This window comes from Hyla sarda, chromosome 4 (assembly GCF_029499605.1).
Source record: "Hyla sarda isolate aHylSar1 chromosome 4, aHylSar1.hap1, whole genome shotgun sequence".
In the NCBI taxonomy this organism is placed as follows: Eukaryota; Metazoa; Chordata; class Amphibia; order Anura; family Hylidae; genus Hyla; species Hyla sarda.
Genome location: NC_079192.1, coordinates 33,712,622 through 33,729,797, shown reverse-complemented (window position 1 = coordinate 33,729,797; position 17,176 = coordinate 33,712,622). Strand labels below are relative to the sequence as shown.

Sequence of the window (17,176 nt, the reverse complement as noted above, 5' to 3'; positions counted from 1 at the left end):
AGCACTCAGCTTGTCCGGTGGGAACAGAACTCGAGCCCTTGCGGTGTCTAAACAAAGCCCCAGAAAAATTAGCGACAGAGGGAGAGAGGTTGGATTTCTCCTGATTGATCACCCAGCCGAAACTGGTCAGGGTCTCAAGAGTGATGTTTATACTCTCTTGGTTTTGGGCCAAGGACGAAGCCTTGATCAACAATTCGTACAGATAATGGAGCACAGACACTCCCGAGAGCGGAGAATAGCGATCACCACCGCTAAGACCTTGGTGAAGACCCTGGGAGCCGTGGCCAGTCCGAAGGGTAGAGCCACAAACTAAAAATGTCCTGCAGGGACGGCAAACCGGAGGAACCGTTGGTGGGAAAAATGGGGATGTGGAGGTAAGCATCCTGGTTGTCCACCGAAGACAGAAATTCGCCCTGGTCCATGGATGCAACAACAGAACGGAGAGATTCCATTCGGAAGTGCCGCAGGCGCTGATTGAGGAGCTTCAAATCGAGAACTGGACATACCATTCCCCCTTTTCGGGAATAACAAACAGATTTGAATAAAACCCCCAAAAAACTTTCCTGGGGCGGAAATGGCACAATGACCTCACGTGCAAGGAGTGTCTGGAGCGCCGACTGAAAAGCCGTAGCCAGGGCAGGAGAGCGGAGAGGACAAGACTGGAAAGAACGATACCAGGGAAAAGAACCAAACTTTATTCCGTAGCAGTCGGAAACGACATCCCGAACCCAGGAATCCTGGACCTGCGCCAACCAAAAATCCTGAAAGAGGGACAGGCGACCTCCCACCCGAGAGTAAGACTAGGGTGGGGGGCGCCGCTTCAGGCGGAGGTAGGCTTGCGGGTACCTGGTTTGGTGGAAAAGCATCCAGATCGATTGTCCTGCTTCCAGGAAGGATGCGCTTTGAAGGAAGGAGCCTTCCAAGACTGCTGGCTTGTCCTGGCGGCCTAAGGCAAATGACGGAAATGAAGGGGACTTGTAGCGAGAATCGGTGCAACGCACCTTATTCTGAGGGAGCAATGAGCTCTTACCACCTGTAGCCTCAAATAATTTCATCCAGGCGTTTTCCAAAAAGGAAGGCTGCCAGCAAAGGGCATCTCTGTGAGAGATTTCTGGGAGGCTGCATCGGCATTCCAGGCCTTCAGCCCCATAGAGTTCTGGGATTTCTGGGAGGCGGATAGCAACCAAATTGCCCGAAGCAAAGGCCGCACAACGTGTGGACTCTAGAGATGCTGAGCACAGATAATCACCAGTGTTGGAGATCTGGAGAGCCAGGTCAGACAGATCATCTGGAAGAGCCCCGGATAAAACGCCTTGGCGAAGTTGGGAAGCCCAGGCCGACAACGCCTTGGACACCCAGGTTGCGGTGAACGCTGGAAGCAAGGTCAAACTTACTGCTTTAAATGCAAATTTTGCCAGGTTCTCAATCCGTTTGTCCACTGGATCCTTGAAAGAAGCCGCATAAGCTAGAGGAAGAGTGGTGGACTTGGATAGGCGAGAGGTCCACTGTAGGCTGGGCAGTCCATTTGGAGAGCAGGTCCTGGACAAATGGAAAAATAGCCCGCAGCCGTTTCGACCCCTGGAAGCGTTTTTTCAGGATTCTTCCAAAGCTGCATTCAGCAGGTCATGAAACTCTGTATGAGTACTAAAGACATTGGGAGTGCGGCGGAAGGAAACTTCTGGAGCAGGAAGAAAGAAGAGATAGAGAGAGATATAAAAAATTAAATAAAAATTCCAGAAGAGCAGCAAAACTAGTCAAAATTACTTAGTAGGTGGTACACGCTGAAAATAAGACCTTGGTGAGGGGTCCAAGCTTGTAATACAAATCCAGACTCCAGCAGCACACAGGCTTGGTGAAAGAAAAATGGATATTTATTGCATCACCAGTTAAACAGAAGCAACATTTCGGAGGCCTCACGCTTGAAAATGGCGGCTCGAGGCCGAGGAAACGTTGCTTCTCTTTGACTGGTGATGCAATAAACATCCACTTTTCTTTCACCAAGCCTGTGTGCTGCTGGAGTCTGGATTTGTATAGAGAGATATATAGATAGATAGAGATAGTGGCTAATTTGTCAATCTTTGTGTTCTCTGGCAAATGCCATACGTCCTGCATGGTGTTGGGCTGAAAGCACAAACCCCACCTGTGGACGTCGGGCCCTCATACCACCCTCTTACCATTTAAAGGGGTAATCCGGTGGAAAACTGTATTTTTTTTTTTTTTTAAATCAACTGGTGCCAGAAAGTTAAAACAGATTTGTAAATTACTTCTATTAAAAAATCTTAATCCCTCTAGTACTTATTAGCTGCTGAATACTACAGAGGAAACTATTTTCTTTTTGGAACACAGAGCTCTCTGCTGACATCATGAGCACAGTGCTCTCTGCTGACATCTCTTTCCATTTTAAGCTCTGTGTTCCAAAAAGAAAATAATTTCCTCTGTAGTATTCAGCAGCTAATAAGTAATGGAAGGATTAAGATTTTTTTTTAATGGAAGTCATTTACTAATTTGTTTAACAATTTTTTTTTTTTTTTTTTAAATCAACTGGTGCCAAAAAGTTTTCCACCGGAGTACCCCTTTAAGTGGACACATGCACATTTGTGGCCTGCTGGAGGTCATTTTGCAGTGCTCCTACTTGCACAAAGGCGGAGGTAGCAGGCCTGCTGCGGGGGTGGTTGCCCTCCTATGGCCTCCTCCGAGTCGCCTGATGTAACAACGCTGACCTCTCGTGCACGCTCTATCCAGGAAATGGCAGGGGCACAGGAGGAAGGCGGAGCGCAGGACCGGGCGAAAATAATGGGTGGAGCTACTTGCTGGCAGCAGGGCCAAAGCCGGGGACTAAACTTATGCTGCCATGCTGCCGGGTGAACAGTCCGCTGAAGAAGACTGGAGCCGCCGTGGTCTCCGGGCTTAAGGAAATTGCGTGGGGGGACCCGTAAACAAGCCATGCGACAGGCGCAGAGAAAGCTGCGGCCGGAGCACAGAGCCGGCCGTGCGACAGACTTACTGTTGCAAACAAGGACGGAGGCCAGGAGTGCTGCGTGTGAGGCGGGGAGAGAAAAATCGAATACTCTAGGAAAAGCTAGAAAACAATATTAAAAAAAAATCAGTGATTTTAATTCACATTAGTGCTTTGTTAAAGTTTTAATATCAGGGTTTTTGAAAGGGTGTACTAGTGCCACAAAGCCATTCTCGTAGTGTTTTGTGAGGACTTTCCTGATAGGGGTATATTTTATCGTCTCATGTGAAAACATGCAGCAGCTGCATCAAAGGTGTGCACAGTGAGGTCATGCAGCAGCTGTGCACCTTACTATATCATACACCCTGCAGCTGCTTTACAACATCTTTTTGGGAAAAACAGGGAACATTACAAGCCAGCCAGTGGTTGGTAACACAGAAAAATCAGTAGTGCGTATGCATGCTTCTCAGCTTGGTATAATCGTCCGTCTCATAACAACAATGTCATGTATATATGAGGATTATATTCAAACATGTAACTGGAAGATCATACATTATATACATTAAACACAGAATTAGGGCTGGGGGGTATGGCCAAATAGGTGTATCGCGGTATTTTTGTAACTTATGGCGGTTCCACGGTATATAACTGTATTCCCCCGTTATTCCCCCAAAAATGTATTATTAGCCCAGCGCTGCGCTGTTCCCATCTGGGTAAATACTCACGTCGCCTTCAAGCGCTGCTCTCCTCGTCCTCCTGTTTGTTGCGGCCGCCGGCGCTGACACTCTATAGCTGTATCCCTATGCCCGGGCTGCAAAAGGTAAACAAAATAAACTTTAACGCATGTTCCTACGTCGGCCTTACGCTCTTCCTGGGGACGGGAACGTCGGACAGCCGTCAGCCTATTACTGGCCGCAGCGATGTTCGGCCTCAGCTGGTGATAGGCTGAGCCCACTGTCATGTAAGGAGTCGGCTTCTTACATGACAGTGGGCTCAACCCATCACCGGCCGAGGCGGAACATCGCTGCGGCCGGTGATAGGCTGACGACTTTCCGACGTTCCATTCCCTAGGAAGCTGGTCCGGACCGACGGGGAAGGTGAGTTAAAGTTTATTTTTGTTTACCTTTTCCAGCCCGGGAATAGGGATACAGTATAGAGCAGTGGTCTTCAACCTGCGGACCTCCAGATGTTGCAAAACTACAACTCCCAGCATGCCCGGACAGCCGTTGGCTGTCCGGGCATGCTGGGAGTTGTAGTTTTGCAACATCTGGAGGTCCGCAGTTTGAAAATCACTGTTGGGTGCAGAATCTTTTTCTAGATTTTGCACCTTTAAAATTGGGTGCGTCTTACATGCCGGTGCGTCCTATAGGGCGAAAAATACAGTAATACTTCTGGGCCAGGTAAGAGATAGAGGAGGGTGGATTGCACACTCAGGCTTAGCCAATCTGTATAGCAGTGTTTTTCAAACAGTGTGCCTCCAGCTGTTACAAAACTACACCCAAAGGCTTTCCGAGCATGCTGCAAATTGAAGTTTTGCAACAGCTGGAGGCGCACTGGTTGGGAATTACATTGTAAAATTCTGATACAGCATGCTGGGAGTTGTAGTTTTGCAACATCTGGAGGTTGAAGACCATTGGTATAGAGTGTCAGCGCCGGCGGCCGCAACAAACAGGACCAGGAGGGCACCGAGGAGTAGTACACCGATGGGGACAACGCAGCGCTAATAATTGGTGGTGGTGGTGGGGGGGGGGGGGGGGGGGGGGGCAGAACAGCGCTCGCGGGTCACATATGATTAGTTCCCCGATGTGGGGACAGCGCAGCGCTGATAATTCACTCCCGAGGGGGAGGGGCCAAACCGGTATTGCGGTATGGGTTAAAATTCATATGGTGCAGCACAAAAATTTCAGTATTCGGTACAAACCGGTATACCGCCCAGCCCTACACAGAATGTGCGCTATTTTCTGGATGCTGACCTTCATGGTAGCTGAAGACCTCCATGCTCGGCTCTGTGTAAGGATTATACGCAGGCTTGAAACGCAGTTTAGTGATTCCTGGAAGAAAACTCCAATTAGAATAGGACATTGATGCAGAGAGAAGAAAAACAATCCCCCAGCTCCAGATTTCCCTGACAGCTGTACAGGGGGAAAGATTTCATCATGAAACCGCCCCCCCCAAAAAAAATCCAATTACTATGATGCCAGTGGTACTCGCACACATGGCCAGATTTCTAAAACACATAACACAACAATAATGCTTTATTAGGGGTTATATAAGGGGTAGGTCAAACTTCCCGCCCTGTCCCCTCAATGGAAGTATATGGGAGGGGGCGTGGCAATAAACATTGAGGGGTGTGGGGCGAGGCGTGACGCCACGAGGGGGCGCACACAGCATTCGGAACTAAATGTCCCGAAAAAGTTTTATTTTCCCAGAGTACCCCTTTAAATATAAAGCTACACTCTGAGCGCGAGTCTTCTACTTACCGAGTTTAGTAAAGAATTCCTTCAGAACACCCATAAGGTCTCCTAGGGTGAGTCCGTAGTCAGCCACAACACCTTCTATCTGGTGAAATTCAGCAAGATGGGTGGCATCTAGAGTTTCGTTCCTGAACACTCTGTCAATAGAGAAATATTTCACCGGTGTGAACTCCTACAAAAACAGAGGAAAAAAACAAACAAACAGGTTATAGATTTGTCCGATAGCAACGGGAGGAAAAACAGCAGATCACCAGTCACTGACAACTATCCTGCACCCGAAATTACCTGCTGAGCAAGCTTGTAGAGCATCCGAGCACTGACCGCTGTGGTGTGTGTCCGCAGGAGATTCTTCTTGGCCTCATTTATGCTCCAGTCATATTTATACCTGTAAAAGGGGTTATAATTTAGGGTTAAATGACATTAGGCGCTATGTGACATGGAGTCTGCTCCTCCCACCACAGGATGATATAGACAGGAGGGAGGAGCTATAAGATATGGAGTCTGCTCCTCCCACCACATGGTTATATAGACAGGAGGGAAGAGCTATGTGACATGGAGTCTGCTCCTCCCACCACAGGGTGATATAGACAGGAGGGAGGAGCTATGTGACATGGAGTCTGCTCCTCCCACCACAGGGTTATATAGACAGGAGGGAAGAGCTATGTGACATGGAGTCTGCTCCTCCCACCACAGGGTTATATAGACAGGAGGGAGGAGCTATGTGACATGGAGTCTGCTCCTCCCACCACAGGGTGGTATAGACAGGAGGGAGGAGCTATGTGACATGGAGTCTGCTCCTCCCATCACAGGGTGATATAGACAGGAGGGAGGAGCTATGTGACATGGAGTCTGCTCCTCCCACCACAGGGTGATATAGACAGGAGGGAGGAGCTATGTGACCTGGAGTCTGCTCCTCCCATCACAGGGTGATATAGACAGGAGGGAGGAGCTATGTGACATGGAGTCTGCTCCTCCCACCACAGGGTGATATAGACAGGAGGGAGGAGCTATGTGACATGGAGTCTGCTCCTCCCATGACAAGGACATAGAATAACCCCATTCTCTCACCCTTGTGATCCATATCCTCCCTCAGAATGAACTTTCTTCACTCGCTCCAGATAATCCATAGGAAATTCTGATGCCATTGCTGGATCTAAAGCAAATAAAATGTCACAAAAACCATGCTTCACTAAAGTGTAGACATATGCACAGTTTTAGGGCACAAGTTGCTTGGCAGTTTGGGAACGAATGCATCACAGTCATGGTGGCAGAACTGCGCTTGACAGCTATCGGAGTAGTGGTACGGCTGCGCTTGTCGGCTACCGGGGAATTGACATAGATGTGCATGTCGGCTACGGAGGTAGTGACATAGCTGCACTCGTCGGTTCAGGAGGCAGTGTGGCATAGCTGCCCTCGTTGGCTACCGGGCCAGTGGTATAAGATGGGCTTGTCTGCTACGAAGGCAGTGACACAGATGTGCATGTCGGCTACTGAGGCAGTGGCTACCAGCGCTTGTCGGAAACGGAGATAGCGATATAGCTGTGCTACCCGAGCAGTGGTATAAGCTGCGCTCGTTGGCTACCAAGGCAGGGTCATAGCTGGGCTTGTCGGCTACCAGAGCAATGGCATGTCAGCTACGGGGATGGTGGTAGAGAAGCGCTCATCAGCTGTCAGGGTGGTGCTAGAGCTGTGCTCATGAACACGTTACTACTGACCCTGCATGAAGAAGGTGTCGTGCTGGTCTCTGGCTGGATGCTGCTGAGGTTGGAACAAAGCGTCAAAGTTCCAGAAGGAGCTCTCTATGAAGTTATTGGTCGGCATTTCTGTAAACCTGGACAAGAGACGATACATAGAAGAACAGCCATAATGTAGGACACAGGGGGCACGGGGGACAAGGCTTCACTTACCCCATCTCTAAGAAGATCTGTCTGAACTGTGTGCGGACTTTCATCAGGGGGTGCAGGTGCCCACACTCTGGCATCACTCCCAACGCATTAAAATTATAAGCCTTGAATTTCTTTTCCCTCCAAGAACCGCTGAGAATGGTAAAACCAGGAATGATAAGAGATCAGGAAAGATGGGGAGGATGCTACTTCTATATGCACACAGCATCAGAAAAGGCACCCCAAACACACTATATGCTCCATATCAGCATGGAGACATTAAAGGGGTAATCCACCCCTAGACATCTTATCCATATCCTGCTGCTGGGACCCTCCGCGATCTCCGTGCAGCACCTGGCATTCTAAAACTTATTTTCAGAACGCTGGGTTTGGAAGGCCGAGGTTGTGACGGCACGGCACGCCCCCCTTGTAATGGCACGCCATGTCCCCTCCAGTCATTTCTATGTCACATCACACCCCCTCCCATAGACATGAATGGAGGAGGCATGACGTCACGAGCAGGTATGGCAGCCGTCACACCCTCTCTCATAGACATAAATGGAGTGGGTGTGGTGTGACGTCACAAGCAGGCATGGCAGCCGTCACACCCTCTCTCATAGACATAAATGGAGTGGGTGTGGTGTGACGTCACAAGCAGGCATGGCAGCCGTCACACCCTCTCTCATAGACATAAATGGAGGGGGTATGGTGTGAGGTCACAAGCAGGCATGGCGGCCGTCACACCCTCTCTCATAGACTTAAATGGAGGGGGTGTGGTGTGACGTCACAAGCAGGCATGGCGGCAGTCACACCCTCTCTCATAGACATAAATGGAGGGGGTGTGGTGTGACGTCACAAGCAGGCATGGCAGCCGTCACACCCTCTCTCATAGACATAAATGGAGTGGGTGTGGTGTGACGTCACAAGCAGGCATGGCAGCCGTCACACCCTCTCTCATAGACATAAATGGAGGGGGTATGGTGTGAGGTCACAAGCAGGCATGGCGGCCGTCACACCCTCTCTCATAGACTTAAATGGAGGGGGTGTGGTGTGACGTCACAAGCAGGCATGGCGGCAGTCACACCCTCTCTCATAGACATAAATGGAGGGGGTGTGGTGTGACGTCACAAGCAGGCATGGCAGCCGTCACACCCTCTCTCATAGACATAAATGGAGGGGGTGTGGTGTGACGTCACAAGCAGGCATGGCAGCCGTCACACCCTCTCAGACATAAATGGAGGGGGGTGTGGGGTTATGTCACGACCAGGCCCTCCCAACCCCAGCTTTCTGAAAATAACTTTCAGAACGCCAGGTGCTGCAGGAATATCGCAGGGGGAGGGGCCAAGCAGCGGGACCCCGGCGATCATTCATCTTATAGGATAGGGCAGTGGTCTCCAACCTGCGGACCTCCAGATTTTGCAAAACTACAACTCCCAGCATGCCGGGAGTTGTAGTTTTGCAACATCTGGAGGTCCGCAGGTTGAAGACCACTGGGATAGGGGATAAGAGGTCTAGGAACGGAGTACCCCTTTAAAGTAGTCCTAACCTGGATGGGTCACCGAGCATTAGACATGGGCAGATTACCTGGCGATCGTTTCGGGGGTCAGGTCCGTCTCTTGCTTTGTAATACTTGTGCTGAAGCCATTGCCCTTGGTCACCCAGTAGGTTTTAATGGTCCTAAATACAAAAAACATAATCATAATCAGTTAATTACCCAATTTATACCCAATAATTTATCAAAACCTGTCCAGAGGAGACGTTGCCGAGTAGCCCATAGCAACCAATCAGATCGCTACTTTCATTTTTGAAAAGGCCTCTGAAAAATGAAAGCAGCGATCTGATTGGTTGCTATGGGCAACTCAGCAACTTCTCCTCTGGACAGGTTTTGATAAATCTCCCCCAATATTCCTATAACATAAGTAAAGTTACATAACCCCTTAAGGACCAGGCCAATTTTAACCTTAAGGACCAGGCCAATTTTATTTTTGCGTTTTCGTTTTTTCCTCCTCGCCTTCTAAAATCCATAACTCTTTTATATTTCCATCTACAGACCCATATGAGGGCTTGTTTTTTGCGTGACCAATTGTACTTTGTAATGAAACCTCTCATTTACCATAAAATGTACAGCGAACTCCCCCCAAATTTTTTTTAGGGAGGAAGTTTAAATGAAAACCACAATTTTGCACATTTTGGAGGGTTTCGTTTTCACACTGTACACTTTACGGTAAAAATGACGTGTGCTCTTTATTCTGTGGGTCAATACGATTAAAATGATACCCATGGCTACATACTTTTATATTCAGTATATCAGTATCTAAAATCACCCTATTTTGACCACCTATAACTTTTTCATTTTTCCGTATATAGGGCGGTTACATTCTTATTGGGGAAGGGGATTTTCAAATTTTTATTTTTTTATTTTTTTACAAATTTTCAAATTTTTTTTTTTTATTATTATTATTATTTATTTATTTTACACTTTTTATGTCCCCCATAGGAGACTATCTATAGCAATCATTTGATTGCTAATACTGTTCAGTGCTATGCATAGGACATAGCACTGATCAGTATTATCAGTCATCTTCTGCTCTGGTCTGCTCGATCTCAGACCAGAGCAGGAGATGCCGGGAGACGGACGGAGGCAGTTGAGGGGACCTACGTCCGTCGTTACAGCGGGCAATCTGATCATCTATTTTAACATGCGCATTGCTGCAGATGTAGAGATCTGTACTGATCACGGTATCTGAGGGGTTAATGGTGCATATCCATGCGATCGCGGATGTCAGCCATTCCGGCGGGTCCCCGGCTGCTGATAGCAACCGGAACCTGCAGTGTATGAAGTGAACACCGCTCCGATGCTCGCGGTCATACACAGGACATAAATGTACGTCCTGGAGCGCTTAGTACCGCCACACCAGGACGTACATTTACGTCCGTGGTCGTTAAGGGGATAATCAGGTCAGGGTGGAACTACATGTCCCATGATAACCAGCCATCTTCAGTTCTATGTTATTATAGTTCTGGTATATTTAATGGTCCTATGAGTGACGCTTTTCTGCTATTCATTTTCATCACTGCTACCTCCTAGGCCAGTGGTCCCAAACTGTGGTCCTATAGACTTACAGTAGGTCACCATATTGGTCCCATGACAAGAGCAGGGAGAGAAAACATTGATCAAGCACTTCTCCTGGCTTGTTCTCGTGATTGGTCAGGGTCTAAACCAATGTGCCTTCAGCTGTTGCAAAACTACAACTCTCAGCATGCCCGGACAGCCGAAGGCTGTCCGGGCATGCTGGGAGTTGTGGTTTGCAACAGCTGGAGGCACACTGGTTGGGAAACACCTTTGGCTGTCCATGCATGCTAGGAGTTGTGGTTTGCAACAGCCGGAGGCATACTGGTTGGGAAACACCTTTGGCTGTCCATGCATGCTGGGAGATGTGTTTTGCAACAGCTGGAGGCACACTAGATGGGAAACACCTTTGGCTGTCCATGCATGCTGGGAGTTGTGGTTTGCAACAGCTGGAGGCACACTAGATGGGAAACACCTTTGGCTGTCCATGCATGCTAGGAGTTGTGGTTTGCAACAGCCGGAGGCATACTGGTTGGGAAACACCTTTGGCTGTCCATGCATGCTGGGAGATGTGTTTTGCAACAGCTGGAGGCACACTAGATGGGAAACACCTTTGGCTGTCCATGCATGCTGGGAGTTGTGGTTTGCAACAGCTGGAGGCACACTAGATGGGAAACACCTTTGGCTGTCCATGCATGCTGGGAGTGGTGGTTTGCAACAGCTGGAGGCACACTGGATGGGAAACACCTTTGGCTGTCCATGCATGCTGGGAGTTGTGGTTTGCAACAGCTGGAGGCACACTGGATGGGAAACACCTTTGGCTGTCCATGCATGCTGGGAGTTGTGGTTTGCAACAGCTGGAGGCACACTGGATGGGAAACACCTTTGGCTGTCCATGCATGCTGGGAGTTGTGGTTTGCAACAGCTGGAGGCACACTAGATGGGAAACACCTTTGGCTGTCCATGCATGCTAGGAGTTGTGGTTTGCAACAGCCGGAGGCATACTGGTTGGGAAACACCTTTGGCTGTCCATGCATGCTGGGAGATGTGTTTTGCAACAGCTGGAGGCACACTAGATGGGAAACACCTTTGGCTGTCCATGCATGCTGGGAGTTGTGGTTTGCAACAGCTGGAGGCACACTAGATGGGAAACACCTTTGGCTGTCCATGCATGCTGGGAGTGGTGGTTTGCAACAGCTGGAGGCACACTGGATGGGAAACACCTTTGGCTGTCCATGCATGCTGGGAGTTGTGGTTTGCAACAGCTGGAGGCACACTGGATGGGAAACACCTTTGGCTGTCCATGCATGCTGGGAGTTGTGGTTTGCAACAGCTGGAGGCACACTGGATGGGAAACACCTTTGGCTGTCCATGCATGCTGGGAGTTGTGGTTTGCAACAGCTGGAGGCACACTGATGCAAAACCCATCCTACATAGTACGTTAGGTAATCTATAAGGCTGATGTAGAACAAACTATTGAGACTTAGATTACCACAAAATCGATGGCACGGCTCTATCATTTCAGTAGTGGCTGAGCCTGGTGTTACATCTCAGTCCTAGACTGGTGAATAAGACCAAGCTTAAATTTGGAAAAAAAATAAAATAAATAATATATATAATAAAAAATTAAAGAAAAAAAAAAATTAATTAAGAATAATAATACCTAATATTAGTTATTAGATAATAACGTGATGAAATGTCTGCAGCAGCATCTGGAAATCATAGATAAATCATGGTCGGTATAAATTATACAAACACTTTACATAGGGAGGTGACACGTACACTGCTGATAATGCTTAGATCAGGACTGTCTGTATAACGGAGGGTACAAGACTGCCCTCTGGTGTAAGAAATAGAGATTACAGGACCAGTAGATGTAAAAAAAAACAAAAAAAACAAAAAAAACAAAAAAACAAAAAAAACATGTAATTGAAAAAGGGTTAAAGGAGAACTCAAGGGAAATAAATAACTTATACCCTATCCGCAGGGGTGATACTCACATATCCAGGTGAAAGTATTTCCCGAGTTTTGCCCATTACTAATATCATTGCCATTGCGCTACTGTGTGAAATGGAGGCAGGGAGCCGCCTCGCCCAACTCCCTTGTTTCATTAATATTCACTCCCCAGCCCTCCGGGTGTGGGGATTTGGGTGGATGAATGCTCTCCTCCGAGAGTCCAGAAGTCGGGTGTAGCGAGGAGCAGAGCACTCATCCTCTCCCCCTCTGCAGGCTCTCACATAACGAAAGAGACAGGGTTGGGGAGTAAATATTGATGGGACAGGGGAGCTGGGTGAGTCGGCTCCCCGCCTCCATTGTGCACAGGAGTGCAATGGCAATGAGATAACATAGGAAATACTTCACCTAAACGTATAAGTAACCCCTCTTTTTACAGCTATTCGCCTGCACTATAACCTAATATATTGGGTTTAGTGCTGGTGAACGAGCGGTTAGTTTCTCAGATGAAGGTAGCATACGCTGTTTTATAATTTGAGTTTATTTTATAAGGCCATGTTAATAGCCCTACAGACTAAACGGGTACTCCACTGCCTCAGCGTTCAGAACATTTTGTTCCGAACACTGGGTGCGGGAGATGTGATGTCATGGCCACGCCCCCTCAATGCAAGTCTATGGGATGGGGCGTGGCAGCTGCCACGCCCCATCCCATAGACTTGCATTGAGGGGGAATGGCGTGACGTCAAGATGGGCCTGGCTGTGAAGTCATGACCCCCCGCAGCCCACACCCAGAATTCAGAACAAATGTTCAAATGGTGCAGTGAAGTACCCCTTTAACACCGTGTTTCCCAACCAGTGTGCCTCCAGCTGTTGCAAAACTACAACTCCCAGCATGCCCAAGACCATTTTAGGTTACATAGAAAAGTATAAGTACAGAAGGGGGAAGCAATTCCAGATCCATTACATGACAGATGCCTGCAGCGCTCAATCAACCCCCCCCCCCCGACCTCTAATGGTTTTGGCAGGAAAAAAAAAAAAAAAACACTGTGTTAAAACTAAGGCTAGGTTCACACCATGTTTTTGTCTCCATTAAACATAAATTTTTTTCTGGAAAAAACAAAACAAAACATACAAACACATGTAAAACGGATGCTGCTGTATCCATTTACCACACTTACATTGTTTACAGACCTGACCGTAACCGATTTCTTGTTGCTGTATACAATAAGTGGTCGACCATATTTTTGCATACAGCAAAGTTAAATGGACTGTAACGAATACAGTGTGAACGGAGACTAAGATTATATTAGGTCTAATATTAAAGGGGTACTCCGCCCCTAGACATCTTATCCCCTATCCAAAGGATAGGGGATAAGATGTTAGATCGTCGCGGTCCCGCTGCTGGGGACCCCTGGGATCCCCGCTGCGGCACCCCACTATCATTACTGCGCAGAGCGAGATCGCACGTAATGACGGGCAATACAGGGGCCGGAGCATCGTTACGTCATGGCTCCGCCCCTCGTGAAGTCATGGCCCGCCCCCGTCAATACAAGTCTATGGGAAGGGGGCGTGGCTGTCGTCACGCCCCCTGCCATAGACTTGCATTAATGGGACAGGCCGTGATGTCATAAGGGGCGGAGCCGTGACGTCACGCTGCTCCGGCCCCTGTATCGCCCGTCATTACGTGCGATCTCGCTCTGCGCAGTAATGATAGCGGGGTGCTGCAGCAGCGATCCCCGGGGTCCCCAGCAGCGGGACCGCGGCGATCTAACATCTTATCCCCTATCCTTTGGATAGGGGATAAGATGCCAGGGGCGGAGTACCCCTTTAAAGGTTCATTCCAGCTTTAATAAGAGTCCAGCAATTTTCTTCATACATAATAGGGCTGCACGATATGGGGAAGATGTGCCTAAATATTACAATTTCGATATGCGATGAGATATAATAAATAAATGGTGAAATCCCGCCATTTCATGTCCAATCTCCTCCTTTTTACAACTATCCATCCATTTTATGGCCACCGCCCATTTCACATCTCGCAACCCCCCCCCCCCCTGTCGCATTCTACCCTCATGGTCACATCTTCCCCCATCACATTTTCCCCCCAATGTCACCTTTCCCCCCATATCACATTCTCCACTGCCACATTCTCTCCCCATTTCACATCTCAACCCCATGACATTCCCCACATTCTCCCCCCATACCACATTCCCCCCCCCTTGCCACATTCTACCCCACCCCCAGCCCGTCACGTCACATTCCCCCGTGTCACATTCTACTATTCTCGGTCCAGGTGGGTGCTCTGCTGCTGGGGACACGATTCAGTGTCTCATGACTTTAAAGGGGTATTCCAGGCAAAAAAAAATTTCTATATATCAACTGGCTCCGGAAAGTTAAACAGATTTGTAAATTACTTCTATTAAAAAATCTTAATCCTTCCAATAGTTATTAGCTTCTGAAGTTTTCTATCTAACTGCTCAATGATGATGTCATGTCCCGGGAGCTGTGCATGATGGGAGAATATCCCCATAGGAACTGCACAGCTCCCGGGAAGTGAGTCATCAGAAAGTAGTTAGACAGAAAAAAACAACTCAACTTCAGAAGCTAATAACTATTGCAAGGATTAAGATTTTTTAATCAAAGTAATTTACAAATCTTTTTAACTTTCCGGAGCCAGTTGATATATAAAAAAATACCCCTTTAAACATCCAAAAAGAAAGAGAAGCGGCACTCCAATAAACGTGATTGCGTGGCTTATTCACCCAACTTGTCAGTAGTCCTACGTTTCGGTCTTCTCAATAAGGGCTTGAGAAAGGTATCATTGAAAAGACCGAAACGTAGCACTACTGACAAGATGGGTGAATAAACCACGAAATCACGTTTATTGGAGTGCCGCTTCTCTTTCTTTTTGGATGTGTATGTTTTTTTTTGTTTTTTGTTTTTTTAAATCATCATCATTTTCAAGATCTCTGCTAGCTTTCAGCACAAAGACACATTCCAGCCTCGCATTCAGGCTGGAATACCTGTCCTGATCAAGTCCAGGGACCCAGGTACTTAGGCTTTTTCCAAGAGACTAAAAGGAGGGGAACTAATCAATAGTTAAAGGTTACAGATATCTATCTATCTATCTATCTATCTATCTATCTATCTATCTATCTATATATATATCTCAACTGGCTCCAGAAAATTTATCAGATTTGGAAATAATTGCTATAAAAAAAAAATAATAATCTTAATCCTATCAGTAATCAGCTGCTGAAGTTGTTCTTTTCTGTCTGACCACAGTACTCTCTGCTGACACCTCTGTCCATGTCAGGAACTGTCCGGAGCAGGATCAAATCCCCATAGCAAAACAGTTCCTGGGACAGACAGTGGTGTCAGCAGAGAGCACTGTTGTCAGACAGAAAAGAACAACTCAACTTCAGCAGCTGATAAGTACTGGAATGATTAAGATTTTTATAATAGAAGTAATTTACAAATCTGGGGTGGTGGCGCTACATAGTTGATATTTTTTTGATTTGGGACGGCACAGGTGACGAATTGGTTGAATTTCAGACATATCTCAATCACATCGACAGAGAGTTACAGTTCACACTTGTCTACTCGCAAGACAAAATACAGTTCTTGGATACAGAGGTATCCATTATCAACCATAGACTGTCTACAGATCTCTACTGTAAGCCGACAGATTGCAATACCCTATTAAAATTTTATTCTTGTCATCCTAGACCAATGATTGAGACGTTACCCTACAGCCAATTCCTAAGAGCCAGTAGGATTGTTGATAATGATAAGTTAGATCGGGCGATTGAGAAAATGACCTCTCAATTCATCACCAGAGGGTACCCGCCCACACTCATAGATAGACAGAAACAGAGACTCTATGAGGAACGGAGTGGACTAAGGACACCCAAGTTAAAAAGGGACCAAACAACACGCATTCCATTTATCTCCACTTACAATGAGATTTCAGGCCAGATAGCACAGAAATTAAAAAAAACATTGGTATTTGATCAGTCAGAGTTTTCCTAATATTCCAGAGTTTAGACAAATACCCTTGATGTCGTATCGCAGAGCTAGGAACCTGAAAGATGAATTGGTAAAATCGGATGTGTCAAAACAACGTTTGACACATAGGTATGCATCTGTACAAGTCAAGGGAAGTTTCCCATGCAGGAGGTGCGTGAATTGCAAATACATGGTGAAAGGGAATGCATTCACGCACCCCCTAACGGGCAAAATATACCCAATAAATTTCTATTTAAACTGTGAGAGTGATTTTGTGGTATATATTTTATGGTGCCCCTGTAGGCTGATATACATTGGAGAAACTAAATGTGAATTCAAAGTAAGGTTAAACCAACACAGATAATCCATACGGAAGAACAGGACAGACTTACCGGTGTCCAAGCATTTTTTAGATGCGGGACACCAGGAACAGGACTTGAAATGCATGATAGTAGACCATATACCACCACTGAGAAGAGGTGGGGATAGAGTCTCTCTATTACAAAAGAGAGAGTTGAGGTGGATATATAACCTCAACTCACTCAAACCAAATGGCCTCAATGTAGAGTTCGTGGTTACCCTAAAATGATGATGTAGACAGAAGTTGGTTTCTCAGGTTCTAGTTTGCATACAATGTGGTTATATCTATGAGTGATATTATCTATTAATTTATGTCATTTTTTCTGTATTTCAGATTTTTTAGTTACTACATTACGATCAAGCAGCCCAAAAAATGAACCGAGGACCTCAACATGGAGCCGCATATCCATTTTTGTGTCTAGATTTAGACATTGTTTTATTTTATTTTTTCTACCAACACAGTGACGGTGAC

General features: G+C 47.1%; 1 protein-coding gene across 1 annotated transcript in view; it reads right to left on the bottom strand.

Annotated features, from left to right (window-relative positions):
- The window catches only part of FARSA (phenylalanyl-tRNA synthetase subunit alpha), a 43,893-nt gene that overhangs the window by 9,279 nt on the left and 17,438 nt on the right, over positions 1-17,176 (bottom strand). The window contains exons 5-11 of the mRNA XM_056570451.1: positions 8,898-8,990; positions 7,338-7,466; positions 7,146-7,261; positions 6,499-6,583; positions 5,716-5,815; positions 5,437-5,602; positions 4,930-5,007 (exon numbers count right to left, since the gene is read on the bottom strand). Of these exons, the coding sequence (XP_056426426.1) occupies positions 4,930-5,007; positions 5,437-5,602; positions 5,716-5,815; positions 6,499-6,583; positions 7,146-7,261; positions 7,338-7,466; positions 8,898-8,990 (767 nt within the window). The remainder of the gene's footprint in view (positions 1-4,929; positions 5,008-5,436; positions 5,603-5,715; positions 5,816-6,498; positions 6,584-7,145; positions 7,262-7,337; positions 7,467-8,897; positions 8,991-17,176) is intronic.